The following is a 13,079-nucleotide window of genomic DNA, read 5'->3' as shown; positions in this document are numbered from 1 at the left end:
CCAAATTTTAGCGTGAAGGCTTTGTTTTTCACTGTTGAGTATTATGTTGGCTGTGGGTTTGTCATAAATAGCTTTTGTTATGCTTAGATATGTTCCCTCCATACCCACTTTGGTAAGAGTTTTTTAATCATGAATGGATGTTGAATTTTATCAAATGCTTTTTCTGAGTCTATTGAGATGATCATGTGGTTTTTGTCTTTTGTTTTGTTGGTGTGGTGTATCACATTGATTTTGCATGTGTTGAACCATTCTTGTGACCCTGGGATGAATCCAGCTTGATGTGTATGATCCTTTTTATGTGTTGTTTGGATTCAGTTTGCTAATACTTTGTTGAGAATTTTTGCATCTATATTTGTCAAAGGTACTAGCCTGTAATTTTCTTTTTTGGTAATGTCTTTGTCTGGTATCAGGGTGATGGTGGCTTCATAAAATCACTTTGGGAGTATTCCCTCTTCTCATTCTTTTGGAAGAGTTCGAGAAAGATTGGTACAAGTTCTTCTTTGTATGTTTGGTAGAATTCTTCAGTGAAGCCATCCAGTCCTGGACTTCTGTTTGCAGGGAGTTTTTAAATTACAGTTTCTATTTCACATCTAGTGATCAGTCTGTTCAAATTATCTGTTTCTTCTTGATTCAGTTTTGGTGGGCTGTATGTTTCTAGAAACTTGTCCATTTCTTCTAGGTTGTCCAATTTGTTGGCATATAATTGTCTATAGTATTCTCTTATTTTTTTTTTTTGTATTTCTGCAGTGTTAGTTGGTATTTATCCTCTTCATTTCTTACTTTGTTTATTTTGGGTCCTCTGTCTCTTCTTCTTGGTGAGCCTGGCCAGAGGTTTCTTGATTTTGTTTATCATTTCAAAAAAACCAGATCTTGGTTTTATTGATTTTTTTCTATTGTTTTTTTAATCTCTGGTTTATTTATTTCGTCTTTGATCTATATTATTTCTCTCCTTCTTGTGACTGTAGTTTTTGTTCTTCTTTTTCTAATTCTTTCAGGTGGTAGGTTAGGTTGCTTGTTTGAGAGTTTTTCTTGTTTTTTGAGGAAGGCCTATATCACAATAAACTTCCCTCTTAGATTTTGTGTGTTTGTGTTTTCATTGTCATTTGTCTCAAGGTATTTTTAAAATTTCCTCTTTGATCTCATTGTTGACCCATTGGTTTTTGTCGTAGCATGTTGTTTAGTCTCCTTGTAATTGTTTTTTTCTTGTTTCTCTTTCTGTGGTTGATTTCTAGTTTCATGCCACTGTGGTCAGAAAAGATGCTTGAAATAATTTCTGTCATCTAAAATATGTTGAGGCTTGTTTTGTGTCCTGGTGTGGGTCTAACCTAGAGAATGTTCCATGTGCGCTTGGAAAGAATGTGTAATATGTATATATTTTGGACGTAATGTCTTGAAAATATCAATTAAGTCTAACTGTTCTATTGTGTCATTTAGGATCTCTGTTGTCTTACTGATCTTCAGTCTGGAATATCTGTCCATTGATGTCAGTGGGGTGTTAAAGTCTCCTATTACTATTGTATTCCCATCCATTTCTCCCTTTATGTCTGTTAGTATTTGTTTTATATATTTAGGTGCTCCTATATTGGCTGTATATATGTTAATGAGTGTAATATCCTCTTCTTGTGTTGATCCTTTTATCATTATATAGTGTCTTCCTTTAGCTTTCTTTATGGCTTTTGTTTTAAAGTTGATTTTGTCTGATATGAGTATTGCTACCCCCACTTTCTTGTCATTTTCATTTGCATGAAATATTTTTTTTCCATCTCCTCACTTTCAGTCTATGTGTGTCCTTCATCCTAAAGTGGGTTATTGGTTTCCTAAAGAGCTAGGTTTTGGTTTTGTTGAGCCGCTATTATATGTTTGTTTCCTATTTCATTAATTTCTGCTCTTACCATTTTTTTCCTCCTTTACTTTTGTGTGATTTATTTTGTTCTTTTTCTAACATTCTTACTAGTTGAGATGGCCGTTTAGCTCATTAATTTTGAGTTCTTTCTTTTGAGTTCCTTTTTTTGTATAAAAATTTAAGTTCTGATATATGTCATTTTTATCATACAATTCTAAGTATTTCTAAAGTTCCATTGTAATTTTTTTCTTTGCGCTATGTTGTATAGAAGTGTTTTAGAAATACATTTCCAAATGTAAGAGGATTTTAATCAAGTTTTTTTTGTATTTAATAATTTCTAATTTTTTAAAATTGAAGTATACTTGAGTTATAATACCATATTAGTTTCAGGTGTATAACAGTGATTTGATTTTTTTTGGGTTACACACCATACAAAGTTAGTATAAGACAGTGACTATATTCCCTGTGCTATACATTACATCCCTGTAACTTATTTATTTTATAACTGGTAGTTCGTACCTCTTAATCGCCTTCACCTATTTCGTACCTTCCCCCACCCCTCTCCCATCTGGCAAACCACTATTTGTTTTCTGTATCTGTTACTCTTTTCTGTTTTGTGTATTTGTTTGCTTGTTTTGTTTTTTAGATTTCACATATAAGTGAAAATATACGGTATTTGTCTTTCTTTTGGTAACTTCCAATTTGATTGCATTGCAATTAGAGAATTTTGTGTATATGATATTGATTTTTGAAATTGTTGAATTTGCATTTTGTCCTTCCATGTGGCCAGTTTTTATGAACATTCTATTGTTGAATGTCAACTTCTTTAATGTTTTTAGTTCTGTGAATGTGCACAGTGTTCTGTGGATGACTGTAATTTACCTATTCTCCTTTGATTTTTTTTTTTTTTGGCTATTATAGACAATGCTTATAAAAACATCTTTGTGTGTATCTGTTACCATCTGAGTATATCCACAGGGAAAATCATACTAGTATACTTCCAAAAAGTATTTTCTTTTAAAATCAAGATCAAGATTGATCCAGTTTATAGTTTCAATATTGTATATAATTTGTGCTTGTTTCGCTATGTCCTTGACTAGTCTCAGTATTAGCAAACTGTTTTCCAGTCAGTTGTGGTTGAGAAAACTATATCCTTTTTTTGGTTTCCAATTTCTTTAATTATGAGTGAGAGACACCTTTTTTTTTTTTTTTCTTTTGGAGGACTACCTATTCTTATTCATAGCCCATTTTTCTACTAGGCTTTTCATCTTTCTTAGTGCTATATAAAATTCTTCCTTTGCCATGTTAATGGCACATTGAGAAGGTTTAAAGTTTCCTTACCACCAGGGTACTTTTTTTGTTATTTTGACTTGCTTCAAATGTTATTTGCTTTAGAAATGGATGATGGATATTCTCGAAGAGATCATTTCATGAGAAGCAGATTTGCCTCTGGGAGGAGTTTGGGAAACAGGGGTAAGTATCTTTCCCTAATCTTCTGTTAAATAGTTGAATAGTGGAATGAATAGAGGCCTTTATGGCTGTTTAGTGCAAGGTAAAATCTATTATAACTTAGTGTACAGTAGACTTTGTTGGGATAATGAGTTTTTTTTTTTTAATGTCTGTTTTGTTTTTTGTTGCTTTACTTTTTTAAGATAGTAGGCAGTAGTTAAATTGATTAGATAGATTGGTTAAAGAGAGTTGCGTCCCAGAGCTTCTTCAGGTGTTGGTGATTATTGTTCCCAACAATTGGCATGGGAGGAATGTTTGTAAAAGCTCCAAAGATTATGGTGTGAAGGACCTCTTTCTTAAGTTTTATATTTCTCAAGAAAAGGCAGTATGGAAAGCAGTTCTGTTAGCTCATTAATATTAAGAGGTTGTTTCCCCAAAATTGGAATTTTTTGTTGTTACTTTTAGAACAACCAGCGCTAGATTTGACAGATAATGACCCAGCAAAATACCTTCCTCCAGTCCATTTTTAGATTTGATATTAAAATGCTGAAAATATTCTGCACTATGTTTTGTTATAGTGCAACAAAATATTTATTATTAGAACCTCAAATTAAATGGTCATATGGATTTTTAAATAAATTTCTTCTATGGGATGCTGTAAGCTAGGGTTAATTGGCAGTTTTAAATATACATGACACTTATTCTTGAATTTATTAAGTATTATTTTTTGAAAAATGTCAATCCTTCTAGATACTTTTATTCATTGGAAACTAAAGGTTGATGCGTGTATTTCATTTGCCATTTGGAAAATTTAATATTTTTAGATACAGTTAACATAAATGTGAACTTTTATGTTTTGACATGTTTCTGCTACTAATGGAAATAATTTATTTGTTAAATATGCCTATATACATTTTGTTTTTTAAGCCTGCATATTAAGTAAGAGTCGTTGATGATTTGGAGCACGTAGTTGTGCTAAGAGGTTGAAGTGTGGGTTTTGTTTGCTACTACTAAGATTAGAAATAACAAATACCTTAATATTACACTCAGGGAACTATTTAATATTTAGATATATTTTAAAATCCTAATTTAGAATGGGTTATAATACTTTTTGATGAAGACTTCTAAACATTGTTGAATAAAGCCTTTTTAAATGAGAAAGCCATCACTGAGAGAGACTTTACTATAAATTGTTAATTCCATATGTTGTAGGTTGAAATACATTAAATTTCTGATCAAAACTCTTCGTAAATGTTAATACTTTAAAAAGTTATCTTTGAAAAGAATCTGAAAAAGAATGAACATATGTGTATGTATAACTGAATCACTTTGCTGTACACCTGAAACTAATACATTATAAATCATCTATACTCCAATAAAATTAAAATAAAAAAAGAAAAAAGTTATCTTTAATACTACACATAATCCTGGAAATTCATAGAAGACCCATGAGTATAACCCCTTTCCCGAATGATCCATTTAACATTTTAGCTATTTTCAATCTCTGTGATATTTGTTCTCAGAACTTGCATATCTAGTCACATGGTTTTGAAATTGACTCTTAATTGCTTAACATATATATTGATTAGCTTTTTATCTTCTGTGACGTATGGCCTAAAAAGCCTTAACTTCCTGAATCACACACTTCTTGAGAATCTGATGAAAATACTGATAGTTGCATATATGCAGTTTTGCATTTGGCATTAGGAGTTTCACAGATCCCTTAACTCCTCTGCACTAGGATATTACAGATAGAGGTAAGACAGTTTATGAGGATCACAAGATAATGATAGTTATCCCAATGATAGTTTGAAGTGGCAGTTTATGTCGTTTTGGATGTCTGTTCTAAGTTTTTGTTTTAAATACCTGTGCTGCTTGCCATAGCAACTCTGCCCTCAAAATTCTTAATTTAGTGGTAGAGAAACACATGGAAAGAAATATTGCTAAAAAAGAGATACACATAGTATGCTGTGGGAATGTGACTGAAGGATTGACTATGGCTGGAGGACTGAAGGGGGACTTCACTGAAGAGGTGGCTTTTGAACCCGGCTTTTGAAGAGTGAAAAGAATTTTGCTAGGAAAAATAGGAAAGCAGGGAATGTCATGCTGAAGGAACAGCATGTAGGAAGGTAGAAAATATTAGAAGTTCACAATGTGGAGTATGGGAACTTGTTTTATGAATTAAAATGTTGGATGTTCAGAGCCGTGTAGTGGGGGATAAAGCTAATAAGGCTGATATGAGGAAATACTATGGAGGGGTGGGAGGTAAAGGGGAGTGGTATTCATAGCATTTTTTTCTTTATTATGTAGTCCCTTCCTAATATTAATTTTAAAAAGTGGAAAGACTGAGAGCGACTGAAGTACTAGAAAAATGAATAAGTAATAAATAGAATAATTGCAGGACAACAGTGTAAAATTTTCAGTAGCAGTGACTTTCACATAGGGGTATAATGTAAATAGCTATCAGGGTGAGGTTTCAGTATATAGAAAATCAGAGTTGAATTTCTTGATTAAAGGTCACTAGTAAAATAACACCTAGTAGACAGTTGTATTTCACCAATAGTATATTTGTTTTTACTTTGGTGTAATTTAATGATTTAAAAAAGTTGCAGGTGTATTTTATCTTTATAAGTTCCTGTACTACTCTCTCCCTGTCCTTGGGAGTTCCCTTAACCCACAGATTCATTTAATTCCTAGTTATTGGTGGCACACTTGATTTTGTATGTTGAAGAGTTTTAACTCTATCTGAACTTTTTCAGATCCTGGCGAGTCTAATAAAAGAGAGAATACATCCACAATGGGTGATTTTGGAGTGGGAAGGAGTTTTGGAAACAGAGGTAACCTGCTTATGATATCTTACAATCAAAACTTAAGTGACCCCAAGTTTTATAGTCTTTGAATTCTGTTTCCCTTTAATATACATAGAAAGTGTGTGCCTTTCCCAAGACTTTATGGCGATCACAAGGGAGTGCTTTCACTTTCCTAGTCATAGTTTAGAGCAGCAGTTTATGCTACTTTGGATGTGTCTGCTATTCTATTTCGCTTTTTTTTTTTCTTTTTAATAGCCATGCTACTTGCTGCAGCATCTCTTCAAATTGATTTACCCCACAGGTGAAACCCAGTTCTTTTCTACTATACTCATGACTTGCTTTCCCTGCTCCCACAAGCAAGAGATCTATCTTATACTTCCAAAGGTGAATCTGAGTCTCCATCTTTACTTGAGCAAAGAACCAGTAGAAGCTTTGAAATTACATTTTTTTCCATAAAAACTTTAAAAACTGTTAAGTAGAACTTAGGTAAGAGTTTAAGATCAAGACCAGTAGTGTGTAGGTGGAAGACTTTCTCAAGCATTTTGGAGACCCAGCACTTGACTTTTCTGGGAGAGGTGTATGGAGGGGAAGGGGCAATTGTAGAGGGCAGTAGAATGTAATCCTTTTCTGAACCAACTTCAAAGATTGCAAATATTTAAATGGATAAAAAAACTCAAAATCCAAGTTTTGTGATATATACTCTTTTTGTAGGGATTATCTTTATTTTGAAATTACATATCTGTTCAAGGAAAAAGTGTCATCCAATCATATATTGAGGCCAAAGGGTACTTACTTTTTATATGCTAATTGGGTATTAAATTTCCAAGAGGTTTAATGCTGAAGGGTACATTAGATTTGTTGAACCTGAGATGTTAAATGACTTGATATGTAGACATTTTGTATATAGATTCTTTTTTTTAATTTATTTTTTATTTATTTACTTTTGGCTGTGTTGGGTCTTCATTGCTGTGTGGGCTTTCTCTAGTTGCAGCGAGCGGGGACTACTCTTTGTTGCGGAGCACGGGCTCTAGGTGTGCAGACTTCAGTAGTCATGGCACGCGGGCTCAGTAGTTGTGGCTCGCGGGCTCTAGAGCGCAGGTTCAGTAGTTGTGGCGCACAGGCTTAGTTGCTCTACGGCATGTGGGATCTTCCCTGACCAGGGCTCGAACCCGTGTTCCCTGCACTGGCAGACGGATTCTTAACCACTGCGCCACCAGGGAAGTCCCTGCATATAAATTTAACATCTGTCCAACAGTAACTGATTGGTCTCTGTAGTACTGAAGCCATAATTTAATGTATTTTATTATTTAGGTTAGATACTAATTGATAGGCATTGCATATTGACATTATATATAATTTTAACTTATATTATTCCCTGAGTATCTCTGCAGTAAAGATCATTTTATTAAGACTCAAATTTTTAAAATTTTATGAAATATTTTGATGGATGCTTTTAAAATGCGTTTTAGAGATATATCTGTATGCTCCAGAGATGCATAAATCTAGACACAAGTTTTTATTAAATGAGAAATTTGAAAGCAGAGCTTGATGAAAGCTTGTTTCTTTTAAATTTTATAAACAAAAAGAAGTTGGCAAAATTTCCTTGTTATTGAGAAGGGGAAAATTATTGAATATTGGATTATAATTTAGTTGTATTGTCCTCCAGCAGATGAAGAGATTACAAGTTAATTTATAAAGTTTCAAAAGTTTTTATATTTTGAATAGAAAGTACATAGTGGTTATAGTGATATATATATACACACAAACACACAGCCATGTACATATAGAGGAATATATGACATTTGAGGTAATATAAGATTGGCTGGTATTTTAATAAACTGACACAAGGAAGAAGTTGTCATACAATGTGTATGAATTCTCATTCACTATTTATATATACAGTTGTATGTGGTTTATACTGTTTTAAAGGGGCATCAAAACTAGAAGTCCCTGTAAAGAGTGTGTTTCTTTGTTTCTGTGTTTCTCTTTCTCTCTCTCTTTTCCTTTCTTTCTTCTACAAAGGTATAGGTAATTGTTGTTTTCAGAAATGTGCAAGTTTAATTTTATATTTTTTGTAGGTTTTTCAAATAACAAGTTTGAAGAAGGTGATAGCTGTGGTTTCTGGAGAGGTAAGTTCACTGTTTTTTTTGTAGTGACTTAAGAATTTAGTGTCCAGAGTACATGCTAAAGAGAAACTAAGATTAATTATCTTAGTCTGTTCCAGTTCTATTTTATTTAAACCCAGCTTTATAAAGCAGCTATAGCCAGAGCCTTAACCAAGAATTCAGCCATCCTAATTTGGCCTATTGTCACCTGCCTTAATTAATCTATAAAGTGCAACTTTTGAATGCTGTGCTTCCTTAAGAAAAAGAGGATAGTAGAAAGAGCAAGTCAAGAATCAGAATTCCACTTTCATATATAAATACAGTTTGAGACATGTAGGTCTTTATTCAGACTCAAATAAGTATTAACAGTGGAAAAAGATTCATGAGACTGTGGATCACTGCTGAAATCAAAGACATTTCTGTCAAAGGTACTGACACTCTGGTTTGGAGGAATACAGAGAATGATGAGAATAGAGTAATGTTACCAGAAGGTAGACTACAAGAATTAACAGTACTTTTGCAGGAGAGCCTGGTTGAGTAGATTTGGGTGAGGCCCTGGAACCTGTATTTAAAAAGCATCCCTGGTGACTCTGATGCCTCTTTTGTTTGGTAACCACTGATCTATGGAGTCTTTATAACATAATACACTTTGGAGTTCCAGACTTTGTTTCATGTCCCTGCTCTGCTATCTGCTAGTTGAATAACATAGAGCAAGTTGCTTAATTTCTCGGAGCCACGATTTCCTCTTCTGTAGAATGGAGACCATTCATTTTATAGCTTGTTAGGCACACTAAATGAGAATGTGTGTAAAAGCACGAAGCTTAGTCCCAGGCACATTCATGGTAAACAGTAAATGTCATCTATCTTCATTAAATATTTGAGACTTGATCTTAACTGTGATTCTCAAAATCAAAACCAAACCTAGACCTGATCACCTTAAAACGCTTTTGGAACATGGTGGGGTTTTATTATATCAGTTAAGACTGCTTCCCCAAACTACTGTCAGTCTCATTCTCCCTGCTTTTGTCTGCTTTTTCTCCTATCCTGTTCTAATGAAAACATATGTAACATGCAACTAATATTTGAGAGAAGAAAATCATCACCATTTTTATCCTTTTCCATTTCTCCTTGTTCTAATTTTCCAACTTTTAATTAGTATTCAAGATCATTTCTACTCATCAAAGACATTCCTCCCCAGTTGACTCTTTAGTGATGAGCCAGAGCGCTTTTGAGCACAAATTCCAATTTCTCACAGCACTTGAGAGAACTTCTCTCCTCCAAAATGGTCTACTTTCTTCCTTTGATCTATTTGCTTTTTCTATTCTCAGTTTTAGTTCCCCTAAACTAAAAAATTGTGTATATTCCTAAAAAATTCTTTCACTCTCACAGTTGTTGGTAAGCCCAGGAGCAGGTTTTGCTATCATTATAGAAGCTTTTTCTCTGCACACAGATGTATAGAGTGTTTTGTGGTTATTTTCTCTGCAATCTCATGTCCCCTAGCTGGTATAGTATAGCGATAAGGAGCTCAGACACCTTGGGTTTGAGACCCAGATGCTCCTCCTGTCAGTTGTATTATCTTAAAAAATTTGTTTAACTTCTCTGTATTTCTTTTTCTCTGTTTATAATTTGAGGATAATACCCACCTTGTAAGGTTTTTGTGAGGGCTTAAAAAGTTAAAACAGACTTCATTTAGAGCAGTGCCAGACAGATACTAAGTTCTATTTGTTGTTATTACTATTATTTTTATATAATTAATAGATTATAACTGATCTTGGGATCATTGTCTCATTTTTGTTTGTGCTTGGCTTTATTTTTTAACCTACAGAAATTATTTTTTTAATAACTTTTTATTTTGAAATCATTTGACTCAAAAGAAGTTTCGAAAATAGTACAGAGGGTTTCCTCCACCCTTCTTCTAATGTAATTGTACCCTTCACCCAACTGCTAATGTCATCAGCCTATTTTAATTCCCAGTGTGGTCAAAATAGCTTTGGGCTTGTGTTAGGAGAACAGTTGGCCAAAGATTATATGAGACCTTTTTCTCCTTGTCAGGCCCCAGATTAATTCATAGGTTTTTTTCCCATAAGGCAATACATATTAGCTAACATCATCATTATTCCAGAATTATTATTCCAAGAATCTTTCCAAAATTCTTTCTTTACTGTTCAGCACGCTTGTCATATTATATCTTGCTTCTAAGAAAGTTGTCTTGATGTTAGATGGCTCTTCAGGAATATTTGTCAGTTGTTGATGCCAGCTCAAATAGGAGCCTGCAACAAGAGCTCTGGGTCATTGTTTATTATAAAACAATATTAATTGAGTAAATTAGTATTTTGCGCAGAAACTTAACTGATAGCTTCTAATCTGTTTAGCCATTTGTGTCATCACTGGGACCTGAAGTTCTCAGGTGCTAAACGTTAGTGATATGTACAAAGATCCCTTGAAACCATCTCGGTATTTCCCAAACATGGCTTTATTGGAATCTTCTAGAAAGCTTAAAGTTATTACTAAAAGTTATAATTTTTTAATTTAGAAAAATCATCCATTCCTTGCTGTCACTCTACACGTTCAAAATAAACATCTCTGGGGGTGGGCTCTTTCCAACTTTCCTAATAATTTTTAGGCAGCCTTCAGTGTAGTGATCCTCATACCACTATTTAGAAACCCTGGTAATGTTACTTGATAATGTCAGTAAAAACAGAAAGCCAGGATATCCCCCAATTTTTCCATTAAGATGAATGGGGGAAAGTTTGCATATATTAAAAAAACACTGACATCTCAGGTTTATTAAGAAAGGCAAGTTACAGAAATAATGATGACATTATAAGAATAGTCATGCATTTCTGAGATCCCCTTGACTACTTAATTGTTAGATATTTCTGAAACTGTTTCTAGTTAAACTGATATTTACAAAATTCTTATTTTTTGGCTGTGCTCAGAATTTGACAAATTATACGCTTAACATTTAATATTTAGATATATTAGGTGATTTGTATAGGGAATTGACTGAATAATGTCTTTGTATTTCTGTTGTTACAATTACTTTAAAAATTAAAATGTTCGTATTTTAACTTATGAAGATATTTATTTTTTCTTACTAATTTCTCTGGTGACAGTGCTATTCTTTAGATACTACATTAATGTAAAGACTGAAGTAATTATTTAGATGCTATTCACATGTTAAATTTTTATTCAAGAGTCTAGTAATGACCGTGAAGATAATCAAACACGGAACAGAGGGTTTTCCAAGAGAGACGGTAAGGACCACGTTTTGGAACAATTTGTACTTAAGACAGAGATATGAAACTGAAAACCTGATTTTGGAAGAGCTGAAAGAAAGAAAAATTCTGGTGGTGAAAACCTTTAAAGAAAAATACTTTGGCATATGTTTTATGCTGTTAATATTTGAATTAATATTCAGTAGGTGTCCCTCCTTCTGCTTTCTAATGTCACTGGATTTTTTTTTCCTAAGACCTCCAGAGTGTGCTATGAAGTACAGAGGGGGACTGTGTGAATCTTGGTCAGTCACAGTGTAGATGAACTGGGATGTCTTTGTCTTTGAGTAGGATCATTGGAGATATGGGGAAGGTAAGAAATCGTAGACTACTTTTTGTTCAAGTCTAGAAGTACTCTACCATACTCTGCTGGTCCTCCCCCTAATGAACTTGAGGTGAGATAGTATAAAAGTTATGCTCAATTCTGGGTTATCTATGGGCAGATTCGTTAAAATAGCAACAGCAAAACTCACAAAAAACCACAGTGAACTTATAAAATTGCTACAGGTGTGCAAATATATTTATGATAAAAGAGTTTAGTTTTTGGAACTGCATGGTAATCAGATATATCATTGTTTTTGCTGCAACTTGGGGGTATCCTTTTCCCTTGCCTATTAGATGTTTGGCTCACTGAATAAATCATTAAATAGCAGGCCCTCCTAGTGAAGCTGAAACTTGCTGTGGATTTCAGTATAGCTTTGGTTGAGTTGTGAGGTGGGGAGGAATTTGGTGGTGAATGAGGTATGGCTTATTTGTCTCATAAGTTGAGTCTTTTTATGACAATTGCAGGGGACCAAACAATGATGGGGAGGAAATTTAAGAAAAAGACTCCTTTTTTAACATTGCTCTCCTCCCCCCTTTAAGAAGTAGTTTTGACACTAATGTTCCTAAACATAGCTCTTATTTTAAAATTTTTGGTTTTCTGCAGAACAGTGACTATCTTCCTTACTATTAAATTTTCTTTAAATCAATTTAATTTATATTTAAGTGAAGCAGTCAAAAGCCAGTTGCAGGGCTTCCCTGGTGGCGCAGTGGTTAAGAGTCCGCCTGCCAATGCAGGGACATGGGTTCGAGCCCTGGTCTGGGAAGATCTCACATGCCGCGGAGCAACTAAGCCCGTGCGCCACAACTACTGAGCCTGCGCTCTAGAGCCCGCGAGCCACAACTACTGAAGCCCGTGTGCCACAACTACTGAAGCCCACGCGCCTAAAGCCCGTGTTCCACAACAAGAGAAGCCACCACAATGAGAAGCCTGCGCACCACAACAAAGAGTAGACCCCGCTCTCAGCAACTAGAGGAAAACCCGCGTGCAGCAGCGAAGACCCAATGCAGCCAAAAATTAAATAAATGGATAAAATAAATTAAAAAAAAAAAACTCAACAGTTAAAAAAAAAAAGCCAGTTGCAGCTCTATGTGCTTGATCCTGGCTTATTGACTAGTGTAGGGTGACTAGCAGGAACAGTCATTTTTCAGGGTGTCCCTGATTGCTGTTTTCTTTAGTTGTATACATTTGAGGGTAGGAAATTTGCATATAGTGGTTACTCAGTAAATATAAATGTGTGTGTAAATATAACTGTACCTAAGTTTATGTTGAAGT

At 34.1% G+C, this 13,079-nt stretch overlaps 1 protein-coding gene across 1 annotated transcript in view; it reads left to right on the top strand.

Annotated features, from left to right (window-relative positions):
• The window catches only part of DDX4 (DEAD-box helicase 4), a 77,431-nt gene that overhangs the window by 22,980 nt on the left and 41,372 nt on the right, over positions 1 to 13,079 (top strand). Inside the window, exons 3-6 of the mRNA XM_082457618.1 lie at positions 3,239 to 3,316; positions 6,052 to 6,129; positions 8,181 to 8,231; positions 11,405 to 11,464. Of these exons, the coding sequence (XP_082313744.1) occupies positions 3,239 to 3,316; positions 6,052 to 6,129; positions 8,181 to 8,231; positions 11,405 to 11,464 (267 nt within the window). The remainder of the gene's footprint in view (positions 1 to 3,238; positions 3,317 to 6,051; positions 6,130 to 8,180; positions 8,232 to 11,404; positions 11,465 to 13,079) is intronic.

Source organism: Balaenoptera physalus (genome assembly GCF_965194825.1).
Source record: "Balaenoptera physalus genome assembly, chromosome: 3".
NCBI classification, from domain to species: Eukaryota; Metazoa; Chordata; class Mammalia; order Artiodactyla; family Balaenopteridae; genus Balaenoptera; species Balaenoptera physalus.
Note: the sequence above shows the minus strand (reverse complement) of the source record. Positions and strands in the feature narration are given on the sequence as shown.